Genomic DNA, 17,288 nt, shown 5'->3' with positions numbered 1-17,288 from the left:
ACTTCTGACCTGTTTTGAATGTTGTCTCATCCTGGGATTTGTGTTCCCATTAGGCCATTTAAAGAGCATGCAAAATGTTAAAAAACACACATTTTAAAACATGAAAAGGCTAGTGATACTCTAAAATACAATTTATTCCTGCTAGTGCCTAAAATGAAGAGACCATTTGAAACTAGCAGTACCCAACCACAGAAGTTAGTAGCCCTTTTCACACAGAGATTTTGCATTATTGCCGCAACGAAGGCTCGCCTTTACACCGTCTTTGTTTGTTCATACAGAACCAAGCAGCGCCGGCTTAAAGCTGCTCCAGTGTGTCATTTCATACAGCATGCCAGTGTTGTGGAACCAAAAGAGGCGTGATGGTACACATCATAACGGTGAGATCTGAGTGTATTTTTAACGTGTTTCCACCTGTTAATCTAAACATGTATCGGCTGACTGTTTCTAATCATATGGATGCAGTTATAATGTGTTGTGATTAAGATCCTGACCCACCATGCATCGTGGAAACGGACAACGTTTTTTGCTCTAAATTACATCACAAAATCACTGCCATTCAACTGCAAGGAGCCGCCTGCCAGGGACAGCTGCTGTTTTCTGGGCAGAAATGTGACAAAGAGGAGGAGGAGAGACAGGATCTCCAAGTATAAATTCTGTATTTTTTCCTCATATAAGATGCTGAAGACACCAATTGCTGCCACATTACTGTTGTTTGTTCTTGTAACGTTGCCTTGTGGGTTGAAGCGTGAGTCATTTCTATTTTCTTTGATGAGTGAAGGATCTGTTAGTTGTCAGACTGAACACCATCAGATCAACACACTTTTGTCCCATGCTGCTGGCTTTTCCATTCACAGACATCGTCTCGTCTCTGCTGCGACTCTGTTACTACCTCCAGTGGTGGATCAGAGGCGGAACTAAACTGTCCCTCCTCTCCGCCTCTGTAACTTTCAAACAGATGGCGAGGCAGTATATTGGGGCATGATTCTCGTCTTGAAAGGGCAGTGTGAATGGGGCTTGTGTAAAAAAAAAGAAATCCCAGGCGCTGCAGTTCCTCAAATGACCACTCGGTGTTAGGTACTTAATTGTATGGAATTCACCAGGGTGTAACATCTAAGTTAAGTTCAACTTTTCTAATCAAGGAACATAAAGTGTGGTATGTTTAGGGATGATATGGCTTGAATGAAAGGTCAAGGTGGTTACGATTTGATGGACTTGAGCTCCATTCAGGCTCCATTACATTGCTCAAATTGCTTTAATTTAAATCTTACAAAGATGGTGGCAAATATGAAATCCAATCTGCAGACTACTAAGGTTCCTTTAGAAACTGTCTATGATTGTAATGAATCTTAAGCAATAAGAACAACAAGAACCAGAGAATAATGCTGCAATTTCAAATTAGCTAATCTACATTTGAGCGGCCTTTGAGAGGTATCAATGTCTGAAAAAATGGCTTGAAGAATGAAATAACTATTATTAACATGCACCTCTGAGTGGCAACAGATGCGGCAGCGTCCAGAGCAAATTGCCTCATCACGCTCTCCTCCAAGTACTTCTGTTCCCACTTGGTCATGTCTGCCTCCAGAGCCAGGATCCGCTCCTCCTTCTCCCTTAGATGTTCCATGAGTGCTGTGGCATTGTACTCGGATGGGACCACACCACTGCTTTGAGTGCCTCCTTGACGCTGGAAGGGACAAACTTACAAATCAACTGTACAATACCAACAAGACAAGGGAAACTTTCTAAATAAAGAAAAGTTGCTATAAACCCTTTTCTTTATCATGGGAAATAACCTGGCAAAATTACTACAACTCAATTTCTCAAAAAATGGCTTGGGAAACTATTTGGAAGAACATCAATCAAGCCTCAAAAAATCCAAAACTGTTCACAAGGTTGCAAAGGTTCAGTTCAGTTCATTTTCTTGACCGCTTTATCCGTGAGGGTCGCGGGAATGTTGCCGCTTTATCCTCCCTTTTGGGGGGGTTGCGGGGCTTACTGGGGCCAAATCCAGTGTTCATATGGGCGGAGGCCAGGGTATATCCCTGGACGAGTCGCCAGCTCATCGCAGGGCCCTCTGACGGCAGAGGCTGCCACACAAGGTGCTAACTGCGCGTCAGGAGCAATTTCGGGGTTCAGTATCTTGCTCAAGGATACTTCGGCATGTGGCTCAGTTCCGCCCAGGGGAGCCGGGGTTCGAAGGTCGCTGGTCACCTGCTCTACCCACTGAGCCACAGCCGCCCCAAAGTAAAGGTACTTTTATAAATATAGTCATGGTCAAAGGTTTTAATACACTTGTAAACTGATGGTGTGGAACAAAAACTACTTTGTCACAAAAACATTCATGAAGTTTGGTTCAATAATTAATTTATTATAGGACTTCTGAAAATGTGACCAAATCTGCTAGATCAAAAATATACATACAGTAATTCTAATATTTGGTTAAATTTCCCTTCCATAGCCACCCACAAGCTTCTGGTCGTCCTCTGGCTGAATATTTAACCACTCCTCTTGACAATTTTGGTGAAGTTCAACTACATATGTTGGCTTCCTGGCACAGACTTGTTTCTTCAGCACAGTCCACATGTTCTCAGTGGGGTTCATGTCAGGACTTTAGGAAGGCCATTCTAAAACCTCAATTCTAGTCTGATTTAGCCATTCCTTTACCAATTTTGATGTGTGTTTGGGACAGCATAATACACTGCCCAAAAAAATGCAGGGAACACTCTAATCACACATTATATCTTGATGAACAAATTATTGTAGTTGAAAATCTTTACTGATGTACATTGTAGAATTTGTTGAGAACAAAATGATGTAACAACTATCAATGGAAAACAAAATCATAAACCCACTGAGGGGCTGGATTCAAAATCACACTGGAAATCAAAGTAAAACATTGAAATCACAGACTGATCCAACTTCTATGAATTTTATCATGGCAACTCATATTGTGTCTCAGTAGTGTGTATGGCCCCCCGAGTGCCTGTAAGCACTCCCGACAACATCTGGGCATGCTCCTGATGAGTCAGCAGATGGTGTCCAGGGAGATCTCCTCCCAGACCTGGATCAGGGCATCAGTGAGCTCCTCGAGAATCACTCTGAGGATTTCATCACAGTACCTAACAGCAGTCAGGGTACCGTTGACTATGACATGGAGGTCTGTGTGACTGTCCAAGGATATGCCTCCCCAGACCATCACTGACCCACCGCCAAACCGGTCATGCTGGATGATGTTACAGGCAGCATAACATTCACCACTGAATCTCCAGACTCTTTCACGCCTGTCACAAGTGCTTAGTTTGAACCTGCTTTCATCTGTGAAGAGAACGGTGTGCCAGTCGCGGACCTGCCAATTCTGGTGTTCCCTCGCACATGTCAATTGAGCTGCACAGTGCTGGGTTGTAAGCACAGGTCCCACTAGAGGATGTCGGGCCCTCATGCCACCCTCATGGAGTCTGTTTCTGACAGTTTGGTCAGAAACATACACAGTAGTAGCCTGCTGGAGGTCATTTAATAGGGCTCTGGCAGTGCTCCTCCTGGTGCTCCTCTTACAAAGGAACAGATGTTGTCCCTGCTGCTGGGTTGATGCCCTTCTAAGGCCCTGTCCAGTTCTCCTTGTGTAACGGCCGGTCTCCTGGTATCTCCTCCATGCTCTTGAGACTGTGCTGGGAGACACAGCAAACCTTCTTGCGACCGCACATATGGATGTGCCATCCTGGAGGAGCTGGACTACCTGTGCAACCTGATTGGGCTGCAGGTACCACCTCATGCTACCAGTAGTGACAAGGACACTAGCAGAACCCAAAACTACAGAAGAATCAGTCAGGAAGGATCAGCAGAGAGCAATTGTCTGTGGCCACCAGTTGCAAAACCATTCCCTTTTTGGGAGTTTTCCTGCTTTTGCCTCTCCATTTCACCTGTTGTCACTTTCATTTGCACCAAAGAAATTGATTCACAATCACTTGTGCTTCCTTAATGGACAGATTGATATCCCAGAAGTTTAACTGACTTGGTGTTATGCTGTGACGATTAAGTGTTCCCTTAATTTTTTTGAGCAGTGTACTACCAGCACCATGCCTGACAGTAGGTATGGTGTTCTTGGGGTTAAAGGCCTCACCTTCTCTCCTCCAAACATATTGTTGCTCAGTGTGGTCAAACAACTCAGTTTTTGTTTCCTCTGACCAGAGTTTTCCTCCAAAAGGTTTTTTCATGGTATGTACAACATACCATGAAAAAATCTTATTTTCTGAAACATATTTATTTTAATTAGTTCAAAAGTATATCTATATATGTATACATGCTCTTTCTGTCAACATGACTTAACTAAAAATTATTCACAAATGAAAAAAAGATTTTTATTGGGAGACAGGCCTGGTGTGTTACCTGCTGCATGCGTAGTGACTCCAGCTCTCTCTCCAGCCTTGTACGGAGTCGATGCTCAAGTTGTTCTCTCTTCTCACAGGCTGCCTGGAGCTGAGCCAGAGCCTGCTGCATCCTCTCCACCTTCTCCACGTAAACCTGCTTCTTTTTCAGCTGCGGACACACACACACACAGATGGCAATACTTACATGATGGTACCTCTGCTATGCTTATTCACCTTTACACAAGAGCCTGCTGTCTGTGAGGTTATTTGATGGTTTAAGACTTCAAATTTGCTACACACCAAGAAATAAGTCCAGCACTAAAAAACTTGCTTGGTCATATTGGCTTATTGTATACCTTGATTTGTTCCCAATCAACAGAAATCAGAGTTACGGTGTTAGTCCTTTAGATAGCACTTTTCTACACCCAAGCTACAAAGTGCTTTACATCACAACAATATGAATTGAACAAGAGAAGCATGAAGCACAGAGGACCAGGCACACATGCAATACAAAACATAGCCATAACAACATGCAAAAACAGCAAACACACTCAAATGATACCATAATCACACAGAGCAAGCCTTGAGATCATGGGAGAACCAGGCTAAAGGGGTGTGTTTTTGATAGCGTTATTCCGATTAGGATACCAGTATCGGAAATGCTGTCGATACTGCCGAAAATGCAGGTATTGGTATCGGCAAGTACGTGAGTCTTTGCACCAATCCGATACCATGTAATTTAGAAACGGGATCCTGCTACTTCCCAGTTAGCTCCGCTAGCTCTGCTTAACATTACACACTGGAAATCACTTCTTCTTTGCTGCTCTAAAAGCCAACACAGGAAGTTGCGCTGTGCTGCCCCTGGCAACTGCTGTTTTTAGAGTGGGGAAGAAGAAGTTGATTTCCGGTGTGTTTGACAGAGGGGGTGAGTGGAGCAATATGCTGGAGAATATTATTTGTAGAATTGTTGGGGTCAATAATAAGGATCTCAGCTTTGTCTGAGTTAAGTTGGAGGAAATTATGTGACATCCAATTCTTTACAGCAGTTACATAGTTGTGGAGAGTGTTAGGTTGGAGTAATCGTGACGTTGTACTGAGACATATAGTTGAGTGTCATCCACATAGCAAAGATAGACGATACAACAAAATTGACTGATTATCTTGCCCAGGGGGAGCATATACAGAGAGAACAGAATGGGGGCAAGGTCTGACCCCTGAGCCACCCCATATAACATCGGAGCAGGTGGTGACACATAATTACCCATAGACACAAAAAGCTTTGGTTTTAGTCCTATTTAACAAACACATCTATGGCTTTTCCTGTGATACCAACATACCTAATTAAATCATTTATAGATGAGGATTGTGCGATCAATGGTATCGAAAGACCCGGATGGAATGTTCTCCCGTCAGCTTGTATAAGGATGTCATTTGTAACTCGGTTTCAGAACTGTGTTTTTGGCAAAAGCCTGATTAAAATTTATCAAAAATATTGTTTCCCTCAGCAACTTGAGGGAGCTGGTAGATGACAATTTTTTTTCAGTATTTTAGAGATGAAAGGCAATTTTAAAGTGGGTTGGAAATCTGTTTTGGAAATCCATCCAAATTGGATGGATGGGGTCTGGGCTTTTAAAGAAGCAGCTGAACAGAGGCTGTTTTAAATGGGTCTGCAAAGCCAGAGGTGATGGATAGGTTAATTATTATAAGAACAACAGAGCCAACAAAAGGTCAAACCTCTTCAAAAAGTGAAAAATGTCAAGATGGCAGGGGACTAATGCAGCTTAGAAATTGATACAATGAGGTTGTGCACAGAAGTTGGGCCAAATTGAGTTTATTTATTTAACAAATGTGTACTTAACATGATGTTTTTGCAGGTGTATTTTCATTGTTTAGTGTCCAAACAAGTAAAAAATCTTGGATGGATTACAGATGACACTGTGTTCATTGCACTTGTCCCTTATAGGGTAACTCCAACAATGTTACACAATAAAGTGTATTTTAAACTAATTTTGTTTAGCCTTTTATGAATTTATTAACAGGACAGCTTGGAGTGATGACAGGAAATGGGATGAGAGAGAGGTGGGATGACACGCAGCAAAGGGCTGCAGGTTGGACTTGAACCCAGGGCTGCTGCAGTGAGGACAAGGCCTCTGTGCATGGGATGCGCACTCTACCACCTGAGCTACCGTGGCACCCCCAGCAAAGTGTATTTACAGCACTTGGGGAGATGTAGGTGCCATGTTTTGAAATGCAGTCCACTAGCCTAGCATTACAGTCCTATAACGTGGTTGGACTCATTACAGACATTTTAAAAACAAATGGTATAACTGATACAGCAGTATCAGGCATCTGGCACCTGCATTGCCCACAATGCAACTTCACCACTGAGTGACATCACTGGAGGCAATTTATTAGATTACATGCAGCTTCCTCTTGAGCCACAAAAGGCTTCATACTACCTTTTTCACATATGCAGTAGTACTCCTCAAGACCTGTGAACACACTTTCATGTGTAAAATTGGAGTAACCCTTTAAGTCACTCAACTTGCTCTGAACTGGAGCCTTTACTACTGCTCAATAGAGTGATAAAGATTGGTGCAACTATCTATAAAAGCAGGACAATAAAAGAAAAGAGTGGAGAGAAAAGCAGAGAGAAAGACAGAGCTAAGAGGACCTTAGACAAGGCAAGCTGACAGCTAACAATCTAAAGGCTCTTTCATTTTTGTCAAGAGCAGGACAGTGCTAGAGAAAAGCTTGCAGCTTTTGTTCTGACAACAAGTGGACCTTGTGTATCAGAGGCTGGTTCTGGGCCTGCTTTGGCCCATTTCCTGTCCTTTATGGGACAACTCCCCACCCACATGCCTCCTGGATCCTGACCAAATCACATCCAGGATGGAGGGATGATGGGTGGAGAGACAAAAAGAGAGTGATGGTGGGAGATGAAAACAAGATTAAAAGGTTGAGAAGAGGGAGGTTGGAAGGAGAAGGAACAGGTTCATGGTTGGCAGCTTAGCATGGTTGTGCACAGCCCAGGACAGGAAGGCTGGCGGTCAGCCTCCTGCCAATATGGCCCTAAAATGGGCCTATCGCTGACATCTACATCGGTGTGGGCTTAGATGGTTTCCGATACGTGGCAATATGAAAACTTTTTTACAGACCATATAATGCAGAAAATGATGCTTGGGGTGATTTCTTTGTCCAGCAGCACATGCTCAGACTCCATTATTAGCAACAATACCAGACTCAGCAGCACCAGCGGAACATGTAGCAGAGTGCAACACAGCTGAGTAGACGTTGTTATGGACAGAGTGAGGTAATGTCTTAATGGTAAGCTGCTAACTGGTTTGTGAATGAAATACATACTGGAAAGTTAATAAATAATGACCCCATCATTTTTTCCTTTACAATATAACTAATATAACGTTGACACTTTTTCCTGACAACTGTCATGTCACTCATACTTACTATATATGACATCTGCTTGCTAATGACAGTGAGGTAGCTGGCTAGCCAGCTAGAGATGTCAGCAGTTGGTAACACAGCAGATTGAAAGACAATGACAACAGTGTGGTGGTTTGAGCCTGAGACAAGAGTTGTGTTTACTTAAAGGGGAATTGCCATTTTTTACAACCTGGACCTTATTTCTAGCATAAAATACGATCATTTACTCACCCAGATAACTTTGGTGTCATTTGGAGTCGTTCGGACGAAATTAGATCCAGTGGAGCGCCGCGTATATCCATATAATGTGAGTGATTGGGGCACCGAAGCGCAGCCTCTATATAACGCATTATCTGCCGCGAAACTAGTTCATTATCTTGTTATGATACGCTAGTACTATTCCCCTCTGAGTCCCGGGTTGCCTGTTATCAACATCTGGGGTCTGTAGGTTGACCTACTAACCTCTGACCTACTACCCCCTACAAGCAAACAAATTGAAGGCAAATAAACAATCTATGCATGTGTGTGAGCTACTTACTCCTGCAGGCTTTGGCTGGGTCTTCCAGTTGACTTTCGGGACACGAAAAAAAGTCTCTACCACAGCCCGGTTTATCATTGAACGGAAATCCTCCAGTGTTGTGATACAGACATTTATTGAGACATCCAGACGCGTATCTCCTGGCCTCAAATCCCACTCTGAGCGACAGAGGCATTCCTCCTCTGTTGTCATAGATGAACATTGTCCACAAGAACACCACCAGTTACCATCTATTTGCGGACGTGCAGCCATTTGTTGTTCTTTGGCCAGCTGTTCTTCTCTCTGCCTCCGCATCCTCCTTTCAACGAGCTCCTCATCCGTGTACTCTGGTTAGTAGGTCAACCTACAGACCCCAGATGTTGATAACAGGCAACCCCGGACTCAGAGGGGAATAGCACTAGCGTATCATAACAAAATCTTGGTGAAATGAACTAGTTTCGCGGCAGATAATGCCTTATATAGAGGCTGCGCTTCGGTGCCCCAATCACTCACATTATATGGATATACACGGCGCTCCACTGGATCTAATTTCGTCCGAACGACTCCAAATGACACCAAAGTTATCTGGGTGAGTAAATGATAGTATTTTATGCTAGAAATAAGGTCCAGGTTGTAAAAAACGGCAATTCCCCTTTAATGCTATATTGTTACCCAAGAGCTAGGTGGTGAGATGCAGTGCTGGAAAGATTATAAACGACATGCCAATATTTTACTCTCCTAAGACAACCATCATCATCCCTCTCATGTTTATCACATCTGCTTGCCATCACTGCAAGCACTGTATTTCAGTTGCACTTTCTGCTGCTTCTTCCACTCCACTACACAGAGGGAAATATTGTACTTTTTACTCCACTGCATTTATTATTTGACAGCTATAGTTGCTAGTTTCTTTTCAGATCAATATTTTACAGTACAATATTTTATTTTTATAAGAACAATATACGATCAATTACAATTAACATACATATTTCAAAATTAGTGCACAGTCCACATACAAAAAGTCTCAAAAATCCCACACAGGGCTCTAATCAGTGATATTGGTGAATTGAGATGTATGCACAGAGCCCAAAGGTGCAAAAAGACGACACCCATCCCAGCCACAGTCTATTCACCCTGCTTTCATCTGGCAAAAAATACAGCAGTATCTGTTGTGTTCTGGTGCCTTAACACCAGACTACAGAGCATTTTTATTCCTCAGGCTCTGAGACTCAATTCATTCTCAACACACCATCATATAATTTTTTTCAGTTTCGTTTTGCAACCCTGGTGTTGTTAAATGATAAATAAATGAACCTTGTAACCTTGTTACAGTAGGTGAAAAAAAGGGAGAGAAAGATGGAGAGATGGAAGAGAAAATATGGAGCACTACAGCCAAGGAGGAAGACTGGAGAGTAAAACAAACAGTGACGCCAGTGTGTTGGTAAAGATGCTTCTGGAACTCAGATCATGACCTCTGATATGTCTATGATAACCATTCTGCTCACCTTAACTACAAGAATGTGAAAAAGAAAACAGGAAGAGGTTATTCTACAAGTGAGCAGATTTTTCTAGTACAACTGTGCCTGCTTTTTTAATCCCAATCAATTATTGTATGAGCTATCTGGTCCCTATATAGATATAGAATATTTTTATTAAATTTTGAATACGTAAAACATACCATTGCACATAACAATACACACATATACTGACACAGTCATAACATACGACATTAATCAACAATGAAGAGGGTAAAAGATAAAAATACAAATTAGAAATTAAAACTGCAAGCAGTGATGAACGGGCCCTCGACCCACGTATGTCAGGCTGTGGCGCCATCGGAGGGCGCGCACCTAGATGTGTGCTCGCCCGTTGCCTGTGGAAAGGTTCCTACCTAAATGGAATACATGTGACCCAAAACACAACAGTGCCACCTAGTGGACAATTTGTGTCCAACACACACCATACATGGAGATGCCTGTTACAATGGCAAAGCAGCGAAATTGACCGCACCGCCACGCCCACCAGGTATATCGGAGGCGAAAGCTTTTAAATAAGTTTTCATCTTCAAGGTCTGAGGATGATACTTAGTGAATGTGAAGTCTGTGGTGTTAAATCTGTAGGAGGAGTTAGTAAAAGTACAAGGCAGGAAATGGGTATGTACAAAATGGGAAAAGCCATAAGGGGGGCATTAGGAGGCGCTACTGAGCTGTCGTGCCGCGCCTGAGGGCAGTTATGGTATCGAATTAACGTACTCATGGGTTAGAAGCTACGGGCCAAATTTGGTGTGTCTGCGAACATACTAAAGTCCTGAAATATGTGACGTATGTGACGTATGTTCCAAGTTTGGTGAGTTTTGGAGTATGTTCAGGCCGCCAAATATGCAGTCGAATGGAAGGGAGAAGGAGAATAATAATAAGAATCCTTACAGATACAATAGGGCCTTCGCACTGTCAGTGCTCAGGCCCTAATAACACAAGAAAGAAACAATATATATTTTCATGTTAGGAACATGAAAGCTGAAAGCTTTTCAGAAACCTTTTAAGTGAACCCTGAATTATGTGCCTGAGTTATTCAATTTTTGAGGTGCCACATTAAATCATCCTCCTAAAGTTTACAGGAAGGTGGTGAGGTCTTTTTCCATCTGAGCAGGATGAGTTGGCGGGTAAAGCGGGATTTATGGTTCTGCGTCAGGTCGACGGCGTACCTACGCCGTAGCTACGCCGTCGACGCAGACCCCTACGCCGAACATCTGCGTCACTTGACGCGCACCTCCCAAAAATCCTAACTACGCGTCGAAACGGCGCAGACAGCAGGGACATGCGACGCGGACCTCGAGGGCTGTGATTGGTTCGCGTTACATCATTTCCGGGTCGCAGCGTTCAAAGGACGTACAGACCACCTCCTCACACGTCTTCTCCTTCGTTTGGTATTTAACATTTGCACTAGAAGCATTTGTTCTTCAATATCGATCAGCTCCAGCTCCAAAAGTATCCTCTCTCGCTCAGTCGCCATTGTTCAATGTAACTTTCTGAGTGAATAAGTGTAGTGATGCTTACAATTTAAATCAAGTATCTACTATTACTGGATACTTTGTTACTTTTTTGCCTCAATAAAAACACTGACCTATACACAATTATTTGTTATTTAATCCTAACCCAAGGCAAAAAAATATTTCATTGTTATGTGTAGGAAGAGCACACACCACTTCTCCAGCGCTACACTCTTTCTTTCACTATCATTCTATCTCAATGAAGACAAAATGACAAATGAAAATCAGAAAAGGTTTAAAAAGTTTAAAAACAGAAATGTTTAATTAAAGGACTTCTGTAAAAAGTAAAGTGACGAGTATATAAAATAATAATTCCTTTCCAAAAGGAGTAAGGTAGCAGTAAGGAGAAAGAGAGAGAGAGACAGAGAGGGAGAGGGAGAACATAACAGACAGAGAAACTCCCATATTTACTTGGGGAAATGCCCAAAATTTATCACCTCATGTCATGACCTGAGGACAGCCAGTATTGACTTCTTTTTAATTGTTTCATTCTTAATTATTTATTTATTTCTTGTATATATCAGTCAACTACATTTATTTGATCTATAAATAATTTAATGATTACATTTTCCTACTATAACATGGTTATAGACTGCTGTATATAATTTTGTTATTATAGTAAATGATTTGATAACTTTGAATAATTCCCTCTACTATTTTCTTGATTTTACAAATTGTACCTTTTTGCTTTTGCTTTTTCTTTTTAATTTTTTTGTAATTTCATTACTTAACGCTTTGGCAACACTGTCTCTGTTACATTCATGCCAATAAAGCATATTGAATTGAATTAAGAGAGAGAGAGAGAGAGAGAGAGAGAGAGAGAGAGAGAGAGAGAGAGAGAGAAAGAGAGAGAGTCAGTCTACCTTTGAGTTAGGCAATTGGAGTTGTATGAGTGGTGTTTAGTCGCTGTTTCAAGGCACCACAGAACCTCAGCTCGCAACGTTGAAGTGGGGCATAGAGTTTGCTGTCTGACGTCTGTCGTAGGTCTACTCACGGTGCTGGTAGGTCTACCACTGGCAGTGGCTTGTGGGAGAGCGGTGGAGGTTTGCGGTGATGTAGCCGTCGCACTAGCGTAGAACATCGAAATTGGTAGTTGCTCACTACGTCCACGCATTCTTGTTTGGTGGCTATTAGACTCCATGTGTGACCTGACGGCATTCACTCCCATCCAAGTGATATTCATTGTCTTTTTACAGACGTGGCAATAAGCCTCTCAGCTGTTACCAACTACTGGCCTAAGCCAGTCTTTGAATCTTGAGTCCTCTAACCAGAGGTCTGAAAAATTACATTTCCCCATGACCTCGTCAATAGTAGCGAACTTTTGGAAACTTTTGGCAGCAAGCCAGCCGTGTGCAATCCAGCTGGAGCATAGACTGAGGCGCAAATAGTTTTACCGTGTTGCAAACTGTCTGACATCACATCATTGATACCTCTCAGGTCCTACTCGCACATATAATTTATATAAATAAATTAACGTGATTTTTAGGAGATAGGCCTGCACTTACCACAAATGGAAAAAAAACTCAAGGTTGGATAGTGGTTCGAAAATTTAATACCTCGTCAGATGACGTTTATTACTTTTTAATACTTTTTAATGGCCTTAATTTTTGCTAATTTAATTTACTACCTTTTAATACTTTTTACAACCCCGCGGACACCCTGGTGTTCCACTTCTACATCTTTAACCCAGAAATTGAGCTAGTAGATGTTAACGCAATAAATAATAGTGCATGTAAATTGGCATGACAAGGACTCCCTCCTTCCCTCTGTCTCTCCAAGAACTCCTTCCTTGTTCATGCCATCCATCGGTGTAGTGCTACCAGAGCGCACCGGAGCCCGCTACCTCTTTTTTCACCAAGTGACAAAATTAAATGTTCAAAGTTTGCATAATCCGGCTGAAAATCATATACATGTAAGGGATGTAACGGTTACCGGTGTCACGGTAAACCACGGTAAAATTCCCGACGGTGAAGGTTATCGTTTAAGTTTTAATTACCATGGTAACCGCCGTGGTCAATAACCACGGTGTGGAAAACTCGTGAGATACTTTATCCAAGTCTCCCTACGCAGGCGCAGCGTGCAACTTGCGCTTGTTATGTAGTGAAGAAGACATGGCAGAGGGAGGACGTGATAGTAGCGGCCCTCAAGGCATTTTTCCGCCTTCAAAGAGAACCAAATCTGAAGTCTGGGTGTATTTTGGTTATTATAAGAATGCTCAGGGACAGCTGGTCAAGGATGGCAGCCCTATCTGCAGGAGCTGCAAGAAGAAAGTTGTTGCGAGGGGCAGCAACACATCCAATTTACTTACTCATTTGCACGACCATCGCCCTCAACTGTTCAGCGAATGCAAGGTAAGTTAACCTTAAGCTCGGGTGCATGATGTGTGTGTATGTCGAGTTTTCTCTGTCTAATTTGCTGTCACTAATGCAAACTGACCAGATAGTGGTATAACTGAACGAAGTTGATCCGTGATTTGGTACGTTATCTGAACCGCTTATTAATTGTAGATTTCATTTTTTAAAGTCGACCTAATAATTCCCCAGATTTTGATGCAGAGCTGCAGTGAGGAGGATATGAGACAAACACGTACTGGGTGGACTGAGTTAGTGAATGCAAACTGACTGAGATGACTGACTTTCATCTCAGCTCCGTTCACCGGAGCAGCGTCTACCTGTGGCTCAGCAGCCATTTGACCAATCAGATTGAGTCCATTGACGACAGACGAGCAAGCAGACAGAGACAGACAGCCAATATATATTAGTAATAACAGAAATATATAATACTTGTGGATTATTTGTAGAATAGACTATATATAAAGAATAATATAAAATGGTGAATATAACAAGTGTCTAGATAGAGATAAGAGCCAAAATAGAGTGTTCATAATTAATTTAACAATAATCCTTTTTGTTTTGATCTAAAAGATTATCCAACCTGTTTCTCACAAAAGTGATATGATCTAGATAGTGAGTTTTGTGATCTGTTGGTTGCACCCTTAGTATTAAGTAACAATGACAGTAATAATTAATAATGACATTTTCTATTCATTTTTTTCACAGAGAGGGTCTGCTGGCCAATCGAGTGCTACTGCCAGTACATCTCATTCTACCTCTGTAACGCAGACATTACAGGACGCGTTTCAAAAACAGGCTGCTTATACCCTAAGCCTTTTAATATATAATAAATCTATTTAAATATAAATCTTGGTGAAATTATTTCAATTTATCAGTGTATCAGTGTTTTTTCAACATTTTGAAGACATTTTAAAAATACCGCGGTATACCGATAACCGTGATAATTTTGGTCACTATTACCGTGGTGTGAAATTTTCATACCGTTACATCCCTCATGTTAAGTGCTTGAAGAGCCAATCATCACTAAAGTGTCTGTCATGGCATCTTCTCATCAGCAAAGCTGAACAGCTCTGCATGTGCAAGTTGTTACATTATCCGACATACACTACTCACAAAAAGTAAAATCCACTATAACCTTTACAGGTGAACTTCATGTGACCTTCTCTAAACTTTTGAATGCGCATGTCCAACAGTTCAATGTTTCAGTACTTTCTGCACAACTTGCTGTTCTCTAACAAGGAGCTTAACGGCAAAATTCACAACAGGTGTTTGATCCATGAATCGACCAATAAATTTCCTGGTTCAATTAGAATTGGTATTTAAACAGTCCTCCTCATCATGCTGTTTACATTTTGACATCATGAGACCAAGACGACACCTAACAATTGATCAACAGTACCTCGCCATTGCGAGGCTTCAAACACAATGTTCTCAGATGGAAGTGGCCACTGAGCTTAGAGTGTCACAGTGTCATCAGCAGGTTGCAAGTGGACGTCCATTGGCCACATCCCACACTGATGACCGCTTCATTGTGAACAGTGCCCTGTGGAACCGGATGATGAATGCCACTCAACTCCAGGCACATTTAAGGGAGGTGAGAGGCACCCAAGTGTCACGTCAGACCATTCGAAACCCTTTACATCAGCGTGGTCTGCATGCTAGACGACCTGCAAGGGTACCTGACCACACCACCAGGCACAGGCGTCATCGGCCAGGCATGGGCCAGGGAGCATTTACGCTGGACGAGGGACCAGTGGGCCTCAGTGCTGTTCTCTGATGAAAGTTGATTCACGTTGAGCAGAAATGATGGCCGCCAACGATGTTGGAGGCGTCAAGGAGAGCGCTATGCATCAGCCACTGTTGTCACTAGATGAGCCTTTGGTGGTGGTGGTGGTGGTGTTACAGTGTGGGCAGGTGTGTCTAGTCAATACAGAACTGCCCTACACTTTGTGAATGGTACAGTGACAAGCCCATACTACCTGAATAACATCATTAATCCAGTCATTGTGCCCCTGCATGAACAACACAGGCCTAATTTCATCTTCATGGACGACAATGCTCCAGCTCATCGAGGTCGCATCATTAGGGAACGGCTGCTGGAGACTGGGGTACCTCAAATGGAGTGGCCTGCACTTCCTCCAGACCTGAATCCCATAGAAACTCACTCTGTGCATGGCCAAGGGGCTGCATGTCACCTAACCTACACACAGAACAAGTAACTAAGAGTTACAGCACAGGAAGAGAAGCAGCAACTGTGTTTAGGACCCGAGCCAACAAACTATGAACCTATATTCATTTAAGACATGACCAGCAACATGTCCAGGCTTTGTACACAAAGTCAATCAGGGAAAAAGTTTTCAGTGGCAAAAATATTCACAGTGGGAAAAACATGACAAAAGTTACAGTGCACCGCAGCAGCTTTGAATAAACCATCAGCCTACATGCTGCAGTTGTCACACTCCAGAAGTGTCTCGTGTCAGGCTGTACGCAAGGTTCATTGTGATAAATATGGAAGCCCATTTCCGGCAGTTAAAGAAAAGGATAGGATGAAAACTAAGCTTAGTGGAAAAATATTCCCATGGTAAGTCATAATTATGAGAGAAAATCATGACATGGAAATTAGTATATTAAATATTCAAAAGTATGAAATGAAAATTCAAAATTCTGAGATAAAAAAATCATAAATATGACATAAAAAGTTTTAAAGTTATGAAATGAAAGTCTTAAGTATGTGTTGAAGTAATAATTCTGAGATTTAAATATGTATATAAATATATATACATATATATATACAAATATACATATATATATATACATATATGGCCTATTTTTATAATGTTTTTGTCTTTAACTGGTGGAAATGGGCTTTCATTGAAGGATCATATCAGGGCAATAAAAAAAGGCAGGTATGTGAGAGAATTCAGCCCCTCCTGTTCATTGTGCTGCTAAAGATTTTTTTAATAACAAGATTTTCGAATTCCTTTTTAATGCTGCGCCTCATAGTAGGCCTATGCATGACCTCGGTATTCATAAAATCTTAGCTACAGCCCTGCAAGCAAAAAATTATTCAAGTTTTTCAACCCAGTTTATAGCTTTCTAACATTAACTAGTAAGGATGAAGGCAGCAAAACATCCTTTCATTTTTTGGAATAGCTTAAAAAGGTAAAAGTTCAGTGTTATTAGTGTTTGTATTGAGAAATTCGGTATATTGTTATATCCCTACTAGATACGTAAAGCTGTCTCTGCTGATTGTGAACGGAAGGGAATCAAGTGACATTTCACTCACTTTTTCATTGATTGGGAAAATTAGACTCTGTCATGTATATTTTATACCGTGATATCTTCCAAAATTCAGTGATACTTTTTAGAGTGTTTGGAATGGAGATGTGGGGGTCAGACAGAAAAGGGAAAGGTCATCAGCATACAATGAAAGTTTGTATTTGCCCTGCTGTTTCAATCTCCGTCAGGCCAGCATAACTTCTTAGTGTAACTGCAAGGGGCTCAATGGCGAATTCAGAAAGAAGACGGGATAAAGGGAAACCCTGTCTTGTTCGACTAAACAGAGG

The 17,288-nt window shown here is 41.9% G+C and overlaps 1 protein-coding gene across 2 annotated transcripts in view; it reads right to left on the bottom strand.

The window, feature by feature from the left end:
- amot (angiomotin) overlaps positions 1–17,288 on the bottom strand; it is a 152,900-nt gene that overhangs the window by 21,272 nt on the left and 114,340 nt on the right. For both annotated transcript variants that reach the window (XM_073479540.1, XM_073479541.1), the window contains 2 exons: positions 4,381–4,530; positions 1,485–1,681 (listed from right to left, as the gene is read on the bottom strand). In XM_073479540.1, coding sequence (XP_073335641.1) covers positions 1,485–1,681; positions 4,381–4,530 — 347 coding nt within the window. The remainder of the gene's footprint in view (positions 1–1,484; positions 1,682–4,380; positions 4,531–17,288) is intronic.

The sequence above is a fragment of the Pagrus major genome, chromosome 13 (genome assembly GCF_040436345.1).
Source record: "Pagrus major chromosome 13, Pma_NU_1.0".
In the NCBI taxonomy this organism is placed as follows: Eukaryota; Metazoa; Chordata; class Actinopteri; order Spariformes; family Sparidae; genus Pagrus; species Pagrus major.
Note: the sequence above shows the minus strand (reverse complement) of the source record. Positions and strands in the feature narration are given on the sequence as shown.